Raw genomic sequence first — 22,317 nt, forward strand, 5'->3', positions numbered from 1 at the left:
AACTGTGCTGCTATTGCGGTAAATGAAATGACTGTTTCTACATGTATAAACAGTTATCAGGGGATATGAGAAATTAAAAACATGTTAGAAAATTTTTCAATGCATTGATTAGTTTCTCTTAGCCATCTTTCAAGGATGAGTTCTTTCACTATTATAAAGCACTGAGACAAATCTACAATTTGCCAACATCTTTTAAGCAGGCAGACATGTTGGTTGCCAAAGTTTATGGAACAAAACAGACTGTTTCCAAGCAATGTGCAATATTTTAAATTCTTGAAGTGATCCGTATGACATTAAATTCTGAACCATAAAAGGCATTGGCCACCTACTCTGAATTCTTCACTTACTCCACTTTTGATTGGTGGCTTCAAAACTTATTATTCAAGGCCCCAAACCCTGCATATGTGACTCATAACTGTTATTGATACACTGTACACTGTCGGTGAACTCCATAGAGTACATGTCAGTATACTATGACACTCAGAGCTGACAGTGTAGAAAATTAGACTGATGGAATAACATCACAAAAAGTACGGCAAAGGTATGTAAACATTTATGTTTCTGTGTTCAATCACATTTACAAGAAATATTTTCTGTGTTTTAATGGTAATAGAGACTTAGAAAAGGCACAAAAAGGTTTAATTGAAAAGTGACATATTCAGTTTTAACTGGATATCAATTTGCACAATTCAGGTGACTCCATGTCAGGCTTATCAACCAAAATTTGTCTTCTCTGCTTTTATAGGAGAAAACAACACTTCAAAAATGCCTCCTAATATTGGAAATGTGGAATGCTGTGGGATTAGAAATAATATCATGCTACAATCTCTTTTGAGTTTTTATTTTGCTATATTGGTATATCCGCTTCAAAATGACCATGTCGCCTTCTTAACTATGTTGTGAAACAGATGTACAGCTGTACTGAAACTTAAATACTCTACAAAGTTCACTGAATATCATAACCTTATTCAAGAGTTCAGTCATACTGACTTCTCAAAATCTTCACTGCTCATTGCAATAATCCTTTGCAAATAATCAGAACTGTCCAAAATTGATACACATTGAGGGTGAGCAAACACACACTATCTGTCTATCCAATCACAGGACTTGTTAATATAATCATAGACATAGTCTGTGATAATTTTTAGGGATGGGTGCTAAAGAATGTAGCTGATGCAAAAATTAAAATGACAAATAACAAATAATTAAAAAATATACATTAACCAAATATTTTAGGTGGGAGAGTACAGTTTTCAATCTTTCAGAATCGTTCAATGACAATTACATGGTTTCATTCCATATGTCATGAATTATCATATCTACTTCTGTATGCATCCATAACAATGAAACTTGGAATAATTGGAGTTTTTATTCAAAACCAAAGGACTGCAGTAAGCTACACATAATATCTTACTATCTGGCAGGACTAATTTTTGATGGCTTAGTGTACATGTACAGATAGTAACAAGATAAAATGTCAGTCATGGTGAAATATACATCTTTAAGTCTGTTCTCAGCTCTATCAGTACCTGTGTTACTGTTAGTCAACTACATTTGGTCAACTGGTATATGGCTCGTTGTTGTTGTTTGCTTTTTGTAACACTCACCGCCTGTCACTTGTGACCTGGTATTGGTAATCCTAAAAATTTGCAAATAACAACATGGTGACCTTTTTTGCCGTTCACTTATATTTGCTATTTATCATTGACAGTAAGTTCAACTTGATAATTTAGCATTATGATTTTAAGAATACACTAGTCCAAGCTTTCCATATTCATGTGCCAGCATTGCTGTAAAATAACTGGCTTCCCTTCAGAGTCCTCTTGTAAAAACATGCTATATACCAGTACAGATCTAGATATGTGCACTAATCTAATAGAATTGGGTAGACTAATTTTCCAATACTCAGATCAGGTTCAAATGTAAATTGCAGCTGAGTTCTTCAATATTTGAGATGGTAAATATCTTTTGTGAAAATATTCATTATACAGGTTTTAGCGACTTGATCATTTTGGAAACATCTCTCATGGGCAGTGAATGTTAACAGTCAATAAAATTAAATAATATAATATCAATAATATAATATAATAATATAAATAATATAAATATAAATTAAATTGTTTAAAACTATAGTACATTTACATAAACACATATTATTTGACTTGATATTTCATAAATTATGGAAAGTTTGGAAATGAAATCAATTTTTGAAAAGTCAAGTACTCTCCTTCAATTTGTAGACTGTTCTTCTAGGTTTGTTTAGTTTGAAATGAATAGTTCTATAATTAATGGTTAGAAATCTTTCTAGAGCAGTATCCTATGTTAATATGCATCTTGGCTCTGCGTAGAAGTCTTTATGTTTTTGACAGCTTAGCCTCAAAGCACAGCCATAGCCATTAACAATACAGAGACCTGAATGCAGACCTATTGCATATATGTACCGTCTCATCTGCTTTGTGGTGTGAAAAGAAGATGGTGAACAAATCGGAATGGCTTACACATTTTGAAAGAAACTCTATTTTTAGGTAAATTGCATAGTTGAAAAAGTCCTTGTAAGCTGTAGGAGTGTTCCTTTCACCGAATTTTCAGAAGTAAAAAGTGTGGTCATGATGCAAATGTCAGTTTTGTCAACAATTTATATTGTGAAACATAGAGCACAATTAAAATTATTTTACGGGCTGCATTGAATGCCTGCAGCTGTTTTCACTCAGTAATTCTCATCCAACCGCTTTGTTCTTATGAAAGAAGCTGGTCTTACAGTCAGGGATTTAGGGTTGAAGAGCTTAGTCAATCTATTGTAGAACAAGGTGGGGCGGATAACGGTAAAATCTCCCATTAAAGTCCTGCATGGAAAGTAAGGTTGGGTATTGCTAATGCTCTCACAAAGGATAGTCAAAGTTGAAATATTCACATAAGTTTCATCACATTCATTTTTCATGTTAGTAATTATATTTTCCCACCAACTTGCCATCAAATTGTTGCCTTCAAATTGTTGACCATACAGTATGTTGTGCATGCAGTGTTTTTGCTATGGTTGGGGAACATTGCTAAATGATTTGGGAACCCCGGTACCGGTAACATTTCTGCTGTCCCCTAATCTGATTGCATTGATACACTTAGGGGAACCCCTGTAAAATGACTGGGGAACCCCGATAACATATACCAAGGTACTGGCCTTAACAAAAACTGGCATGGATCTTGTCTCATGTCTGCAATACCAATAGTCTGTGTGTTCCCTGTTTTGCAAGACCTACATGTAAGGGCAAGGAAAACAGCCCTGCAAACAGAGTTATGGTACTTGTACTTTATATGTCCATCCCAGGGAAACTTTGATCTTCTGAGTATGTAGTTTTTCATTCAACAGACTCCAAGGTTCAGTCATTTTTTTCATACATGTAAGCTCCTCAAATATCAATTTGAATTCTGTCATGATGTTCATTTAATTTTTTTTTTCAGTCTACATTTACTGGTCATTAATGTAAAATTACAAGATTAAACCATTAAGTCAAATATACCACTAAATTTTGCATGATACATCAAAAAGGAAACAGATGATACTTGATGGAGCATTTTGTGGAATTAGTTCAGTCTTTAAAAAACTGCAAAATTGACATTATGGAGGTAGTACCTCAAAGATTAGACGTTAAGTTAAAATAAAATAAGAAATAACTGCCCTGTATTCAGCTTCAGTTCCTTTCTAATAAAAAGTAAAACAGTACCTGTACTTATCACCACAGCATAAACTGTACACTGTATCAAGTATCTATACTGTTCTACTTCACAATGTACACATATGATACTTAATTGCAATGTCAAACATATCACTACCTGAGTACCAGTAGAATAGCAATAATACATTATTGACAGAAATTCCACTGCATTTTTTGTGCTGAGAAGAAAACAGAAATGCGTTGTTTGTTTTATCATGTTTTATACAGTTGTAATATGATTGGATAGTATAAAAGACATGTCATATGCTGTTAGTATATTTCTTGTAGATATTAGACAGCCAGGCTGCTCCTAGTTCGTTAAAAATTTGAAGTCAGTATTTAGTTCAAGTTGCTTTCCTTTGTGAAGAGCAAAATTTCATCTGAATTTGTTTTCACAAACTTAAAAAATATCACAAGCAATGGTTCTATTTCCAGGTTTTTCAAAATTGTGCATTTCTTTTATAAGTTTACAAAGACAATTCCATTGATGATGGTGATCTTGTCAATAAAGGTATAACACTTGTCCAGAGCGATGAAGACTTTCTGTTAGGAAGTGGCTGTGCTACATACTTATTTGCATGTACACTGACCAACAGTGGTAAATCCTCTAAAATGGTAGTTTCAGACAATGAGCATTATGGAATGATACATATACTGTATGTTGGACAAAAACACAATGGAAAACATTCAAAATATGACAGCAATGTATGTAACTGCTAGTCAGTGGCTGACTGCATATTTTTATCAAGTTTTTCAACATGCAAATCTTCATACAAATTTCTTGGAAAAGTCTGTTAAAGCCCTGCCACTAGTACTATTGGGGATGGGTTTTATGACTGCATATTGAAGTATTAATGTATATGTTCACACTAAAACTTTGTATGACAATGATAAAAGGAAACCCTTAGCACTACTGTGTTGAAGGTACATTAGTGAGCTTTCATAAACGCTTTACCATATATAGAACACGTACAAATGTAAGCAACTATGGTATGGCAGGATGTACGCATTTATGGTTTTCGAAACAATACAGTAAAGTTCAATATGAGTAAGGGAACACAGGAAACAAGGAAATCTTCTTTATTTAATTCAACAATACCAAATATTTAACTGGAAATAATTGTATGAATGACAAACATTGCAATGAAGTTTTCCCTACAAGGTTTGATTAGACCCCAGAGGAACTGTGATCAGACAGTAGTTCCCTTGTCACACTTTGCCATAGGTGGCGCCCTACCACTGTACTTCAACAGGAAGACCTTACTTTCATCATACCTTGGCTTGTGCAGATATCAACATACAAAAATGCTTGATTTTTGAAACAGAGGCCATAAGTCCATCTTATCACTTTAGTGTTCCACATTTACTCACTGTATCATATTTTTCCACCTAAACGAATCAAAAGTTACATGTCACATTTTCCACCCATTTGCATCTGTTAATACAAGACATTCTTGCCTGTCGTAGTACCTAACTTTTGTAAGTACCATTGTTTATATTTCTATGGCCAGGGAAAGACACTAACGGTTGTCCGATTCCCTGGGGCAAGTGAAAGTCGCATTCGGACAAGTGAAACGCCGATGCCACTTGCCTGACGGGACAAGTGAAAACATAATTACCTAGAAATCAAATCCATGAGATTGATTTTCTGATGTGGGAACACCGACTTGAACAACAAATGATAATCGTTTTATGTCATTGTGCGAACTAGCGTAAAGTTTTTCACAAAATTGCATGATCGTTTTCAATAAACAATACCATCGGTTAATTACCGTACACTGGTTGAGCGTACGTCTTGTATAGTTCAGTTAAAACTGAAAAATTACCCTGAAGGTACAGTTGGAAGTGGAAGTGGCTTTATTATTTGTACATTATTATAGCCCCAAGAAAGTAAACGTACAAGCATATTAAATATTATATTTTTTTCATGAATATTAATGATCATGAATATTAATGAGCTGTCAAGCACTCTTGGAAGTCTGAGGAGCTAAGGAGCTAAGGATGTTGCAATTCTGACTTCGCCCTCTCCACTCGCCGTAGAGTTCGTGAAGAACTCACGCTAGTACACACACTATCATACATCGCACACAACTTTATCGAAGCGAAGCAATGAATACAACGCTTAAACTGGGCGGAAGACAGCCTCGGGGATAATTCTGTCCACCAGCAGAACTATCAACCCAGGGTAGAGAATACGATGGCATTTTTCACTAATCATGCAGTTTGATGAATAACATGATAAAGTTTTTGAAAAAAATCACTGCTTTTGCAATTTTCAAAACACAATTTTACTGGGCAAGTGGTTTTCCAATTCGGGCAAGTGAACTTAACCCCCCACTTGCCCGAAGGGCAAGTGGATAAGAAAATAAGTGTCTTTCCCTGATGGATGAATACAGTGTCAGGTTTTACATCACTTTTTACTTTTGAGAGTCCCTTGGAACCCCTGGTGTTAGAAAATGTGAGTCCTACATCAAATATGGGGGTCCCAATTTATTTCACAAAAATATTTATTGTTTATCCATGCCATGGTCTTCACTGTGTTCAATTAGTGTTATAACACACGGCAAATGGTTGCACATTTCTTAAAATAACTCTTACATGAAAATTCTAGTTCATACTGAGGGCCCTCATTGATCAAGTAAAAGAACACTATCAATGATTGAAATTATCTCATAACTTTAATGACAAGTTCACAACGTTGTGAATTTTGAACAAGTATTCAAATTCGGCAAATTGACAAGAAGGTAAGTAATTCCAAGTCCAGTAAGTTTGAGTTCACACTCTGCCAGCAGCTCCATCAGCCTTACCCCCTTTTTTGTCACTTGCCAGTGCCAAGGCAATTGGCTCAAAACTGATGAAAATCATCTTGACAGCTGATTCAACCGACAACCAACGAACAGATGTAGGCTCAGTAATTTGTTTTGCCTTCCCATTCAACAGAGTTTGAATTTCTCTAAGTTTGTCATATCTCACACTAGAGTCATTGAAGTATTTATACAATGAATGGATTATATTATGATATTCTTTGCAATATTCAATATCTCTGCCTGCTTGAGAAGCAGCAAGATTCAATCGATGTGCAACACAATGCACTTGAACAAGGTTGGGATTTCTGGCTTTTAATTTTGCACCCAACCCGTTCAAACGACCGGTCATTACGGCAGCCCCATCTGTTCCTAGTCCGTATATTTTGTCTACGGCCGCGTCACAGATTTCTTTCCTAATCAAAAATTCAATCAAGGCGGTTTCGACCCCTGCAGCAGTGGCATCTGTAATTTGCTGGTTACCGAGGAAAGAAACATTCGCCTCGCCATTCTGAATATATCGAACATATATAGCAAGTTTCTTATGAACGGTAATGTCACAAGTCTCATCCAACATTATACCGATGAAGTCACTTGCATGTATACTATCAATCAGGGACTTCTCGATCACACGTTGAATACACTCTTCAAACTCCATAACTATCTGAGGACGTTTGTAATATTCAATGTCTAAGCCGTTCAGATTCTGTTGATGCAAGATGTCAGTGAATACATCGCACGGAAGGTCACGTTTAGCGATCAGGTAAACAAAACAGTACGTAATTGTGCTGCGTACGCCTCGAGTTCGTTACTCTTACCCTGCAACTGCGGTCTTCTGCAGATTTGCAAGCAGTAGTAAATTGCGACCTCAAGCTTAGGATTTTAACACTTGTGAGATGACTTTTCGAGTCCTGATGACGAGTGAGAGTTGAATGTTGAAAATTGGAACAACCTATTCGCTTTCAAACGTACATCGCATTCCATGACGTTTCGCTCTTCAGAATATCGAAGCCATTTAAACCTATTGAGCCAACTTCTGAATGTTCGTAATTTTGCTGACTTGGCCGGGGGACCTGATGTATCAGTATCGCATGGCGTAGCTGCTGTTTCGGCCTCGACCAAACCTGCATCGTGCTGGTTGCTGCGGCCGCCGAAAAACTTTCGCAGATCGGCCTGTTTTGGGTGTTTGACACGACCCGCCATGATGCATAAACATGTGTTAATCGACGCAAACAAGAAATCGACCAATTAAGAATCAGTTTACATTTTGAAAGTCACTTTTTACGGTAATAAAATTTGTTTCCGCGGGTACCATTGGTCATCAAACAGTGGGGCCAATGCACTACGGAGCATTCCATTAAAGTATGGGGTCGGTAAGGTTTACTGGGATGTGTTTTACGTGTTCAGCAGCTTCGCGAGATATACACCATGTACACTAGCAACAGATATTTCTGCGTCCGAAGGGACGCGTAGTTTAGTTTTTGAGGGGTCCTGCGTCCGGTTTTATGCGTAAAGGACGCAGAAATGCGCGTCATGTAAAACCCTGCAGTGTAAATAATGACTTACTGTCATAGTGTTATAATGTCCATGCTACAAGAATAGACTATGTCTCATTAGATCACTACAATATCACTTTCATTTCTTTTAAGTTCTAAAAACTGAATGAATTCTGAGAAAGGTACACTAAATTTGATTAACTTACATATCAAACAAAAGTATACATTGTACTCCATAAAGTTCTATTTGAAGCAAGTATGTCATCAGATCCCTTCCCACCAAGTTTGACTGCAAGTGTTTCACCTTAGAGGAATGAAATTCCTCACACTATTGGCAGCTCTTTTGAACTTGAATTTCTCAATTTTTAGATGACACAACATTCAATGAGTTTCCACAAGATTTACCACTCAAGAGGGATTAAATTACTTTTCCATGTACATCATTTTCTAGTGTTCTCCACAGCTTAGAAAATCAGAGGGGCGACCAATTTACATAACAATGCATAATTTGCATATTCTGATGTTGTGAAAATATATTCTTTTGTGCAGTTATTAACATATGAATAGATTGCTCAAAAAACAGAGGGATAGCCCACCCCTAAAAATCCACTTGTGGAGAACCCTGATTTTCTGTACGTGTCTTTTAATTTGAGTAATCATTCAGAAGTACAAGTAATTCTTAAGAAAAATATCAACCTTTAACGGTGAATAAACAGAGGTATTTCTAACTCTTCCTTCATTTTCATTGATCTATTCATTGACTTGTTACTGTATGTCTGTATGTACACTCACTGTATGAATATTGTGATATGATGGAGAATTATTTCTGAGGAAAGAATCACATTTTTTCGTGTCACTTTTCTACATACGTTACATTAATCATAATCCTGGCATTAGTTCACCGTTTGACATGAGCAAAACTTTGAACGTACATGCAAAATCTGTAGGGGCGCTGTAATGTGGGATAGTTTTGTGGGACTTATCCATGATCGTTTGTGTTCATGAATCCGAACTTTGCAAAATGCCAAACGAAAGAAAAACAGTACTGTTACTTGTCGAATGTAAATGTAAAGAATGATCGTTCCATATATTGCAAGTTGTTAAAATATGTAAATACAGAGTGTTGAAGTGCGAACTGACAACTGTAAGAAAGTGATAATGAACCTTGTGATTGTGACCCCGCAGCGTAACGCATGATAACCAATCCATACTCCAACAAGTGTCAGAAAAGCATTTTCTTGTAAATCGGAATAATTGGAGATCCATTACAACTGTAGGGGGAGCTCAATTGTACAGGATAAGAAGTTAACGAAGCCGAAAATATTTTTCCGGCAAAATACTTCCGACAAGCTGAGCGTTCCCTCGCGACCGTTTCAATCGGAATGTAAACAATAATGCAATGATCGGGTGTGTGTCCTATTATGAACGTCTACTCACCGGTACCGCCATACCCTCGACGGCCTGTAGAATAATACAGTAGCCGAAGACGGTGCATCCTGAACCTCATCGTTTCGTTCGCTTGCCAGAGGTAGCAAGCTGTTCTTGTTCATGAAATCTTTCCACCGTTTAGCAGGATCTCGTTCAGCCATCTTGAAAATTTCACGGTTGAGTTGACCGCGACGCTCTGGTTCTCCTGATCGGACAGCCCTCTCGAACCAAGCAAATGAAGAAAAGACTCCGGGATTTTGACTTCCAACGATCTGTGCACTGTCGCCGTTGTCTATGCATCCACAGAAATGAAATGATCGCTGTTTTCAGTTACGTAATTAGCTTACCGTTACGGCGTCTTCTACTTTTCTTACTTACAGGAGAAAATGCAAAACCAACACACTAACAACACACAGCTTTAGTATGGCTGCCTGCAGTGGATGACACGGTGACCGTCGGTTTTGTCGCGTTGTTGAGAGAAGCCGTTCAAAATCATGAGCAATCCGTCACCAACCCCAGAACGGGCTATATATGGTTTTGTGTTATATCTCGCATCTATTATTGGTTTTGGTATGTTGTTTTATATTTCCTAGTTACATTTTTCTCTACAAGTTGAAGCTGTACGTGTACGTAGTACACTTGAGATGAGTACAGTAACTGAGTAAGGGAGCCGTCATTACTTATAGCGTGGGGGGTCGGAGGAATCTAAGGGGGGAGGGTCAATCAAAAAAATGGAAAGCTGCAAGGGGGGGTGCTCAAAAGTGGGGGACAAGAAGGGGGGCTACTCAATTTTGTTGATATGTACTGAAGCATTTAGTGATCTTATGAATTAATACAACAATAATAGTAACAAACAGCAATATGTATGATTGAGATATGTATGTTCACCCGGTAAATGTACACACACACACACACACACACACACACACACACACATATATATATATATATATATATATATATATATATATATATATATATATATATATATAGATATAGATAGATATATATAGTATATAGATATATAGATATATATATCATAATACAGGTGATTTCAAGTAGAAACTAAAATCTCATTACACTATGTGTTTCACGTTATTGTGATCTTCAGACGAGAATAATCAGCTATTCGACGTGGCAAGTCTTTAATGTTAGAGGCTAGTACTGAGTACATTTTTCAGTATTTCCTGATTAAGATTGATATACTTGCCTGAAAATTCATGAGAAACGTCTGCTTTCTATATTCTACATTGTATAGGTTACCGATAGGGGAAAATGTGTAAAGCAAGCTAATTCTGATTCTATAAAGTTTAAAACCAGTGGAATGCCTTGACAACAAACCCATCTTTTATTGCAGGAAAATAATAATAAATAATAAATGTGAATAAATGTATGTCTGTCGCTATTTTTTTGTTTTCAAAAACTATAATCTTCATTGAAATCAGTGAACTAGAATATAAGTTTTGGAATACTGTCTCAGATTTCTGTTCCTTTGAGTTTTTTATAAGAAAAAAATCTGAAAAAAATACGCCCCAAGTGCCACCAAATAACACCATTTTAATCTCTATTTTTCGAAAGCTCCCACGGCAGGAGGGGGGACATCCCCCTCCTGACCTCCCCTCATTGCACAGTCGCTTGTGGTGCTTTCACACCGTGACCACTTCTTTCACCTCTTGTAAATTAATCCTACGGAGAACACTGCATGTCATCAGAGCACTATATACAGACCTGTACATTAGCCCGTGTTACAGTAATGGAACCTCTTTCCAACACAGACCTGTACCACAGGGTTTAATCAGGGTCTGTACAGGGCCTGTCGCAGCAGCAATCCATTTTACTGTATAGATATTTAACTTTCCCAATTTCTTTTTTTTTGGGGGGTCACTCAAAATTTCTGTAGCAGAGAGGGGAGTTACTACTCAAACACGTCATGGTTGGCAGGGGGGGGGGTTACTCAAAATTTTGGAGTTTCTAAAGCAATTCCTCCGACCCCCCCCCAGGCCGTTAATAATGACGGCTCCCTAAGTGTACTGTACTCGTCTCAAGTGTACTATGTACACTGCCTCGGGCACGCGACACGTCGCTTCGCGATCGGTACTTATTCACAGTAAAGAGAGCTGGTTCTTACTTTTCTGTGAATCAGTACCCATCATGAAGCGACGCGTCGCGTGCCTGTGGTACAGTATGCTGGTGTGTCAACAATCAGCCATTCCAAAAGGGACCGTATGCATTGAGGGGTTTCTAGACAACTGAACCCCAAGGTCAACTGGACCCTAGCTTCAGCCAAGTAAAATTGATTTTAGAAAGCTGTGACAGGTGCTTTAGCATTTAATTAGCACAAGTGCTTTAGCATGCTTTAGCATTACTTAGTGGGGTCGTGGAGGTAATCTTACTATAGGGTCACCGGACAATTTTTAAAACTGAAATCTTTTTCCAAAATCTTGATGGCACCTGTTGAAAGTGTTGGTATAAAGTCCAAATCTGGAAAAATAATTTGGCTAATTAGCATAATCACAATTTTGCAGCCTCTGGAAAATCAAAGTTTCCAAATTCTTTCCCTGAGAATATTGTTTTACATTTCCAAAGATCAACCAATATTTAAGTATGAATATATCACCCTGCCTGTTACAATGATTGGAAACAATGAATGTATATGATAGTCAGGTGTTAAAACTGGCAGATAGGGGTAGGAGAGGTCATATGTGAAACACTTAGTTGTGAGTTCCCTGTACCTCATAAAACTGCATATTTTGATTTCTCACACAAAATATTACCTAAAAAAAGCCACAGTTCTAAGGGACCGTCTCAGATTGTCGCAGAAGTTCAAGAAACGAAATTTCTTCGTTTAGATCAAAACCCCCTCCCCCCTCCCCCTAAACGAAACTTCAAAAGTGCGAAATGTTCATATCTGCCTGAGAGTACAATGTTGCATTTTGCTATAGCTACTAAAGACATATTCCCCTTGCCACATTACAATTAAAGTAAACGATCAGATTTGAGTACTAACAGGGCATTTTACCGCATAAAAGTTTCATTTTATTTTACTTTCCCTTTTTGCATCTCTTGTGCTGTTCTTTGTCTTTGTGAACACGCAATTTGTACTTGGTAGGGGCGGTAAATAAGCAAAAAACTTTGACGAGGGGCCCAGGCATGTTCAATCATATTAAAACGACTATGACCAGGTGCATAACAAGTGAGAATAAAGACATCTAGTGGTTAGAGCAGACGCTTATAAATAGCACATTTTTTAAAAAATGATACTTTTTGTCTTTGTATAATTTGATGAATGAAATGTTTAGGATACAATGTTCCTATCGGTAAATTGTGTTTGGGGCACAAACGAGATGGAAACAGTTAAAAGTTTGTTGGCACGAGAGTGCAGTTTTTCTTTACTTTAAATAAACACACGAAAACTTGTGATCACAAAATAAAAGTGCGAAAGTGAAGTTCACTAATTGAATGGAGGTCAAACCCCCTCCCCCCCTAAACGAATAAATTTCGCTTTTTGAACTTCTGCGACAATCTGAGACGGTCCCTAAGTGAGTCATCATTTGTGCAAGTTGTCACTCATTTTAAACATTGGATAACAGTTTTGGATCATCAACCATAAACTTCAAAATTTGCACAGCAATATTTAAAAGTTAGTCACAGATAGTAAGTCGGTAAAGATACCTTTTTCTATCTGTCAACAGGCCTTTACCTTATTTGGGCATATGTTCCTGAGAGTTGGCTGACATATGCTGGACTGACTTACTGGCCACAGAAGTAAGTAAACAAGTGACTTCATTTACAGCAAAGAAAATATTTTCACAGAAAGCAACTCATTCCACAGCTATTTCTCATTATCTGTTAGATAGATATACAGATATGAAAAAAATTATTCCTTCAAATACCAGTGTAAGTTTTACAACTTTTATGTAAACATCATCACACTGTTGTTTAAAGTACACCAATGCTAAAGGTGAACAGGTGTTATTGCATTATTGTCTAATAGTGTGCATCATAGCAAATCAGAGTCTACAGCTGACAAACAGCGAACACTTTCTATATGGATAAATGCTTCTTGTTATTTAGTAGACATGTGAATATCCTTATCTAAGTACAGTACATGCATCTTGCTGGCTTAAATGAAACCCAATAATAAGATCTGTTTTTAGCTGTTAATATCAGTGATAAGACTGATTATTTTAGTAGTCTCAACACATCCTATATGGGTTGAAAATCAAATCAACCTAATTTCATTAAATGGAGATTTTGTGAGACTTACAGGTAAATATTTCTATTCTTATTTTCTAGATATTGGGCATTGGCAGGTCCAACATATTTCACCATGGCACTGCTTTTTGCTTATATCTTCTACATTGGATATAACTTCACCATAACCCAACCACTTGACTCTATGAACACCATAACAGGTACGATGATCTATCACTTTTTCAGAATTATTTGAATTTCCATGAATACTACCCACATTCATCATTATTTAACATACAGAATTGTCTAATGTCGATCCTCACCAGTCTGCTATTCTATATGTACAGTACATGTAATATCCTCTAAATCATATCACTTAGTATCACTACTATTTCAAGGTTGTCCAGAGTTCAAGGTTGTCCAGAGAATTTTGAAAAACTACCGGTATTCAATTATTCTTTACTTTTTCCTACAAGCTGGCCATAATAATTACATTGACAAATTCACACACAGTGTTTGATTTCAGGATTCGGAATGAATCAGTCATATTATGAATACGAGGGCTCATGTTTTGCACAGTTGTACAATCAGACCACCGCTAGGCCGCTCAATCGCTTGTCCTGTACAAACATGTGTGGGTTGTGACAATTATTCAGATTATGTGATTTTTTTTCAGATGAACATGCTCGTCCCATAAATGGAGACTGCCAACCAGCCGGTGCCATTCCACAGATAGGAGATTTGTCAATCAGTGAAGTTAACCAGAGATTGTATTCATGACTGTGGTGTAACTAGACACATACTGCTATGTGGTTTGTGTGTGGACACCCTGCATAGCCATAGCTTGTTGCATAAAACCAGTAAACATCATCAAAGGTGTCCACTACTATTGAAGATGCCATGCACTAGCTGACTACTGAAATTTAAATTGTAAACATTTGGAACAGTTACAAGATAGCCCACGCTATCATGTCAGTCAAGACATTCATAACATCTTTGTAAGGTTAGGGATGATTGATATCACATGATCTGATCTAAAACAGGATGATACATTGACATTTCCTAGAAGTAACAGCTCTATAGGCTGAGGTATCTTTTGAATCTTTCATGATTAAATCTCAAACTTCAGTGTACCTTCATGCTTGAAGTTACCAGTGTTGCATGTGATAGGGTAGCTGCTGAGACAGATGAAGACAGCGTATTGTGAGAATACACCTGAAAAGCCATGAATAGTCTGTCCTGTTTCTCTAGTTAAAGAAAGTACAAGAATGAGATTGTAGTAATGATTCAAGATCAGTTCATCTGCAGTTGACAGTTATAGAAAAGTCAGACTTGAATTAAATATAGGGATTCAGTAATGAAGGCCAGGTCTGATTGGTGATTCAAATTCATTCAATTCTGTTTTCAATAACCTGGCAAAGTTCAAGCGTAGACAGTTGAGAAAGAGGATGGGAAGCTACCGCAAAGAACAAAAGAACTGTGAAGAAGCAACGAGCCATCTATTTTGGAATAATTAGAACGTGTGAATCGATTTTTGCATAATTATCAGCTGGGTGATAGCATAGACAGTAGAGGGGGGCTCCCCTCTACTGTCTATGGTTATCCTAAAGATTTATTTATTCCTAGATGCGACAAAGAAACAGTACATTCCTTCTGAATGGGATTATTCTCTGCTACGAAAAGGTGTGTTTAGGACACACTGAATGTAAGGCCTGCAAGCATATTTTGCGAGATTGTGCGACAGTTGGATGGTAATTGGATTTGTTTATCAATGGGTATGCAAATCCAGATAATTTATTCCAGCATATTTTGTTTTAAGGAAATACCACAGCTTCCGGTCCTGTTTCTCGACTGTCTATGGTTCAAGTAAGTCTTCTTAACAACCAATCAGACTGGACTTGATTTATTTTAGCATATATATTGAGACACTGAATTCATTTTCCTGAATCAATGAGGCTGATAATCTACCAGTGAGCTTGAAATTGAAAGTGAGTACCATACGCTGTGATAGGTGTTACAAATATGAAAAGATCTGACATTGTACCATTTTGTTGCATACTGTTGCAATTTGGAATATGGATTTCACATCCATCAATGATCAATATATATTATAATAAAAGTATCAGCATAATTTGTGTGTGTTGTGTTTCATTATTTTGGCCATGGCATTCTGAATTGCAAGAATGACTTCACTTTGTTAAAAGGATGCGGTCGTCTGAACTCTGCTCAAAGGTTGACAGGGACCCCAGTAAATACTGTATCGAGGCAGTAGAATAAGTTGGTGATCGATGAAAGTTACACATGTTTGTTAATGATGAATATCGTAAAATTTAAATGTTGCACTGAGATATGTTGAAGTAATGCATTCAGATATCATGCATGAAATACATTGTATGTAAACAAAGTCGCACATGTGAAGTTCTTTGGACCGCCTCCCTTTAATGTTGGATGTCAAAGACATATAGGTAGAGAGAATCATGAGCATGTGTAAGATTTGAGTCCCATGTATTTGCTTACTGAGGTGTAAATATCATCACCATGGACACTTACAAGTGAAGAAATTTCGGAAAGCCTTCCTTACGGCCCCTCCTCAACCTGCTCCTCTTTTAATGCATACACAATTAATGCCAACCCTAAAGAGGACCCAGGCTTTCAAGGCTACATTTGATGTGCTTCCTCAGAGGAGTCTCAAGATTAGTGATTTCAGGTATGAGGGCGCCAAAAGGAAGTCATGCGCCGAAATTTCTGCTGGTTTCAACTGAAGAAGCTGCTATTTGAATCTGCTTGTACTGAAAAATCCGTCACTCAAGAGCGCTCTTTACGCTCCTTGATGAGAGCCCGTTTCTTGTGACATCTACATTAATTTTAAGAAATACAACAACACAAGTTATGTTTGTTGAATTTTATTGCTCAACAACAACACTAATATAAACATAAACAACAATACAAACAACAACAACCAGGTTATTGGGTCCCCTGTGGTCAAACCAACGCTTGTCTACAACCATAGAGCTACAACATACGTCTAGTCTAGTATACTACACCTACGAGTATGGCGAGAGTGTCCGACTCTAGCTGTGGAAACGCAGCTATCTGTTGGCGGGGTAGCGTAGGTCGCTGTGCGGGTCATCAAAAGGTCAACCCCGCCGTCCGACTCGCGACTTTGGGAAGCGGCGTAGCCAAGGCCGGACACTTCGTCATGATCAAGTCATACTTCTTCGCCAACGAAACCTGTCTCTCTTCTTATCCTCATTCTCTCCTCTCAAACTCCCCCCCTTCTCTGTAGTATTGGTCGTGCTCGTCTAGTCCCTCGCTGGAGTAGTTTTGCCTCCGGAGATTTTTGCCTTCGACGTATAGCCTGTCCTGAAGTGACTTGTTGTAAGATTCGATGTTTGAGGGCTCCTTGGTTTCTGTATGCGCATGCGTATTTATGCCTATCAGCTGGTCATCCCATGACACAACTTGAACCCGACGCAGTTCAGTTCAGTTCGGTTCAGTTTAATGGAGTTCAGCCTTGTGAGGGATTAAGCATCAGAAGACACGGTCCTACCAAAGTCTTGTGCAGGTACGGAACTGTATGTCAATATTCCTCTTGAAGGCGTTTACATCTTTGGATAAAATGACTTCATCGGGCAAAGTACTGACGACACTTCGCCAGGAGATGAATATAAATAATGAGTGTGCAAAGTTGTCTTCTGTAACTTGGCCGGTGTTCTGACCTCTAAACATGGTAGCTTTATAAATGTATTTGTCTAAGTTTACAGGGCTGCTGACCTTATTTTAAACTGTTGGCCATGCTAAATTTAAAGCTTGGGCTAGCAAGAAATAATATACAACATTTGCAGTTGAGAATTCAGGCCATTTCCAATCCTGTCAAAAGCAATGGGCACATATCTCACTTTTATATTGGTAAAATTGTTTCAAAATTCACACTTCTCACTTGTTTGATGTAGGGGAGGGTAGAGTAGTCATTAGCATACATTGAATGTGATGCCATAATTGACAGAGCAGATAAAGAATAAGTGAGAAGCACCAAAGTTTAGTTCAGTTCACAGTCCCTCTATCCATAGAGTAGCCTAGAATCCTATTCGTCCGCTTGCCTCCGTACCTCCGACCCACTCCGAGGTACGGAGGCAAGCGGACGAATAGGATTCTAGGCTATCCATAGAGAGACTGTGTCCAATTCAAATTGCTGTCGCACAACAGAGGACTCGGACATATGATGGATGTGTCTGTCCCTTCCATTTCATGCATTGAAGTCACTTCAAATTTCCATTTGCACTCTTATTGAGTAAAAGATATATTATATTATATCATGCTACCATGCGCCATTCTGATTGGACGAGAGCTCATTCCACCGATGCTAAAATACTGTTTTAGCACTGACAGCAGTGGTAAAACGGGCCCCTAAACCAGCATTTTCGAAAATTTCCCACTCGCTGCATTTGAACGTACCCATCTAAACCATAGACCCTCGCGAAAAACCGAAACAGTCCGCTTTGTTTCAAAGAAAGAATACCGAATTTTGATACACAGATAAAGTGTGGGTCTGTAACTCACCTCTTGGTGAAAATAAGTTGGGATCGATGATAAAATACATCTCTAAGGCAGCACATTTGAGTGTGATGTAGACGAATTATTGCATTGAGGCGACAGCGCCCCGTGCACTTTTCTTGATATTGCGGGAATCGAGACGTGATATATCCTACCGCTCTTTAAAATGAAGCTAGTATTCGTTCACACACTAATAAATTGACACTTCCTCACAGTAACGGTATGTCAGATATTCTTTACCAAAGTTTGGGCTGCAACAGACCAGGGTGTCCTAACGATGTAGATCAAGAAGTTCAAAATAACAATGGGACGACTCCTGGCGACTGCGACAAAATTTGACATCAAATGCTGCGAACAATATCAGCGTCCAGCTCTCGCTGCATCGGGCTACACACACTGTACAACTGTTCGTCACAATTGCAGTCATCGTACGTCTGGATTATTTCAAAACTGCGTGTTTTTCTGTAACTTCACTGTACCACCTCTGAATGTCGCGACGGTCGACGTATACCGTATACGCGTAAGCGGTACAGAATGAGACAAATCTATTTTTAGTATGCCAAAAAACCAGGACTATTGTTCATATGTAAATTTACGAAAAAATTGTTACTTTTTCTTTTGATTTGAACTCTTGACCTGTTTTCTGTGTCTGCAGCAGGTATTGTGTTCGCGTTGCATGCGAATAAAATGCAATGTTGATGAACGTATGCGTATTTATCGTACGATACTGTGTGCGTGTACGTAATCCCAACATAAAAATGCTCGGTCTCGGGCGCAGAATTTCCGACGATCGATCTCTCACACGTCCATTTTCTGCATTTGGGGCTTCAAGTGACGAAAATACTCAAACAAGACAACAAAGACACACAAGTTGATATAATATAATAGCAATAACCCCCTTCGCAGGAGGGTATACACTCGATTTTGGTACAATTCGCTCCATATAGCACTCGCCTATCGGCTCGTGCTATATGTCGCGCATTGTACCAAAATCTCGTGTATACCCTCCTGCGGCGTGGGTTATTGCTTAATTTAACTCTTTGAGCTCCAAAGTCTATTTTTGTCCTCTTTATGAAATAAACCCCAGTCAATTTTTATCAGATTTTTGCCAAATTTTGAGATAAAACTGTACAGTAGCAAGTGAAATGTGATGTCCATTTGGTCCAAAATTATCAAAAAATTACAGAAAAATTCATAAAAATTGGTAAAATTTTGCAGTAAAATTTTGGCAGGAGAAAATTACAGTGCTCAAAAGGTTAACTGTTAAGAGCTCTGACAATAAGCCAAGTGCCTGTGGGCTGACCATCCTGCTACTTCAACAACTGTTGAGTTCCCCTGATTATCTGTGGTGTTCCATTGCATTTCTTTGCCATGACATCAGTATGATTGAAACAATAACATAGAGTTCTTCTATTTTGTCAGCAAATAACAACATTCATAGCATTGCTGACACGTATGAATTAGATATGGGCAGTTGCTGGCACATGTTATCGATGAAGCACAACCCCACATTTATGTATTTTCCTGCGTATTTGAGCATGGTCATTATACATGAGATGGTGTGTACTTACTGTTGTTGATTGTATTTTCATCAAAATACATGTACTTTATGAAAAACAATATGATAACCCCTCCCCAACCCCATCCAGATACATGTAGTTCCATGATACCGGTATTATTATTTTGGGACTGATATTTCAGATGTTAGTGCTTTCCAGCTGAGGCAGCTTGTTGTTTCTCTCAATACAAAAGTACCGGTATTTACTTTTCTGGACCATTTCTGTCACCATCCACAGATTTCGTTGGAGGAAAAGACATGGAGTTATCATCAAGTCAAGGATTTATTCAATCAAGTCCATATGCTGCTATGAATGACTTGTTATTCAAACAATTTGGTTTTCAAGTACTCGCAAACAACATCTGTAAGGAAGATACAGACACATATCCCATCCTGGTCCAATCTGTTCTGAGAGAATCAGATGTAGAAATCTGGGGAGGATTTCGTGTCCATGCGTACATTGTAAAACTGGCCTTCCAAAAGACCCAAGGCCAACCCAAGATGAGTTTAGCCATCCTGTTGAAAAATAAGTTTACTCCAGATGTGAAAAGACTTGGAGCACCCTTTCAGCTTAAAGCTTATCATTTACAGTGGATCAGAATGTGTTGGATGAAGATGTGGATGGTATGCCGGTCAGAAATTCAAAGGAAATTCCATTTATTGCCATGTATGATGCTATTAATTTGTCTGAGGCAGAAACATTGACAAAAATTTAGAATCATTGATTGGATCAGAAATCACCATACTACTTGAAACTAAAGGAGGCACAGGTCACCACCAATCAACTATGAGAGAGAAGTCCCATGACCTTTCACCTGCAGATACCAGCCAGGAGGTGTCAAGTAAGACAGTTGATAAGAACAAACAGGCACTTGAAATATTTTCGACTGATCTTAACAATGAAAATGAAAGGAAGACAATTAAGGGACAGAATCAAGAGGCATTTGCGGATGTCAGCCATGATGACGGAAATTTTGAACCAACAGCTGATAAATCAGAAACATGTGAAAGTTCTGAAGATTTGGCCAACATTCCCAACACAGACACTGACAAAAGATTACGTGCAGAGCTGTCTACAAAAGAAAGCAATCTGGAAATGAACCATCGGGGGCATAAATTCAATGCATATCCTGCTATCACTCAAATGTCCAAAGAACCAGCAGCAGCAACAACAGAAACTCAATGTCTTGACACTGGGGCCGCTGCTAGCCCTGATACTAACAAATCTCACCATCATAAAGCTGGGCCATCTAGTGATGAAGAATTACTCCCAGGAGCACAATCAAAAACGAAGAGCACTGGGTTTAAAAAAACTCCGTCCCAGAAAAATAAGTTGAAATGTCAGGAAAGGTTAACAAGAGAGAGAAACGGTACTCTGCATGCAGAATTGCATATGAAGGAAAAGGAAGCAAAGACACTGAAACTTAAGAGAGAAAAGAAAAGAAAAGAGAAAGCTACCAAGAAATTTTTCAAGTGTGAGGATTGTGGCATTGGTTTCACATTAAAAAAAGAATACTCTTTGCACATGAGAATACATAAAAAGGATGCACAGAAACGTTTCCAGTGTCGCCTTTGTGGAACAGAGTTTGCAAAAATGATTGAGTTGACAAATCACGAGAAGTCTGTGCATCCTGGAGAGAAGCCCTATGTTTGTGAGGTATGCCACCATGGTTTTAATAACTTTATGTACTTGAATGGGCACATCACGCGGGCTCACGGGACAACTTCCTTCAACTGTGAAGACTGTGACAAAGTGTTCAAAACGAAAAGTGCCTTAAACTTGCACAGCAAGCGAATGCATCTTGGCGTTTGGAAGTACCAATGTGACACTTGCAGCAAAAATTCTTAGATAAATATATGTATAAGTTGCACTTATTATCACACTCAGTTGTGAGGCATTTCCAATGTGAGATATGTGGGAAAGCCTTTAAGACAAAATATACTCTTCGCGGACACATGAAATGCCACTCGGAGAAAGACCACATTTTGTGCAATCTCTGTGGAAAGGGCTTCGGTCGCACACAGCATCTGAGGGAGCATATGGTGGTCCACACAAAGAAGAATGATTTCTTATGCGATTACTGTGGAAAAAGTTTCAGTAATAAGACAAATCTTTACGTACACAGAAGGCAACACACAGGTGTACGTCCTTGTGTGTGTACCATCTGTGGGCAGGTTTTCACCGCCAACGGGCCGTTGCAAAACATATGGAGAAAATACATCCAAATAAAACACATGAACCAAGTGCATCTTTAAATTCCTGAATGTTTTACACATACTATTTTGGCAATGATTTGTTTCTCCAACAGTGTCATTTGTATCACTTTCACCCAGATATTTTTTTAGAGTATTGCATATGATTTTATCAACTATGTATTTATTTAGCTGATGTTTAATATATTTTTATTGTTCTTGTATTCATCATATATTTAGTTGTTTATTCATTTTGTAGTTCTTTACAGTGCACTGAGGTGTATAAGTAGTGCACTTTAAAGAATTTTTCGATAATGATAATAAAAAAGTTTGTGCATTTGTTGTTACAATTCAAAATTGCTTTGAAGCTAGTCATTGGC

At 37.9% G+C, this 22,317-nt stretch overlaps 3 protein-coding genes across 3 annotated transcripts in view; 2 read left to right on the plus strand and 1 right to left on the minus strand.

Moving 5' to 3' along the window:
* LOC139136607 (nephrocystin-4-like) overlaps nucleotides 1-9,842 on the minus strand; it is an 81,706-nt gene extending 71,864 nt beyond the window's left edge. The window contains exon 1 of the mRNA XM_070704371.1: nucleotides 9,448-9,842. Coding sequence (XP_070560472.1) covers nucleotides 9,448-9,459 — 12 coding nt within the window. The 5' untranslated portion in view covers nucleotides 9,460-9,842. The remainder of the gene's footprint in view (nucleotides 1-9,447) is intronic.
* On the plus strand, nucleotides 428-14,516 carry LOC139136608 (phosphatidylinositol N-acetylglucosaminyltransferase subunit P-like). The gene is made up of 5 exons (XM_070704372.1): nucleotides 428-541; nucleotides 9,819-10,008; nucleotides 13,131-13,203; nucleotides 13,735-13,853; nucleotides 14,309-14,516. The coding sequence occupies exons 2-5, from the start codon at nucleotides 9,933-9,935 to the stop codon at nucleotides 14,410-14,412; spliced, it is 372 nt and encodes a 123-aa protein (XP_070560473.1). The 5' UTR covers nucleotides 428-541; nucleotides 9,819-9,932; the 3' UTR covers nucleotides 14,413-14,516.
* Nucleotides 14,517-17,061: 2,545 nt separating this feature from the next.
* Nucleotides 17,062-22,290, plus strand: LOC139136610 (zinc finger protein 718-like). Its single transcript, XM_070704374.1, has 2 exons — nucleotides 17,062-17,197; nucleotides 19,983-22,290. Exon 2 carries the CDS (start codon nucleotides 20,532-20,534, stop codon nucleotides 21,591-21,593), a length of 1,062 nt encoding a protein of 353 aa, XP_070560475.1. The 5' UTR covers nucleotides 17,062-17,197; nucleotides 19,983-20,531; the 3' UTR covers nucleotides 21,594-22,290.
* Nucleotides 22,291-22,317: the final 27 nt, after the last annotated feature.

This window comes from Ptychodera flava, chromosome 7 (genome assembly GCF_041260155.1).
Source record: "Ptychodera flava strain L36383 chromosome 7, AS_Pfla_20210202, whole genome shotgun sequence".
NCBI classification, from domain to species: Eukaryota; Metazoa; Hemichordata; class Enteropneusta; family Ptychoderidae; genus Ptychodera; species Ptychodera flava.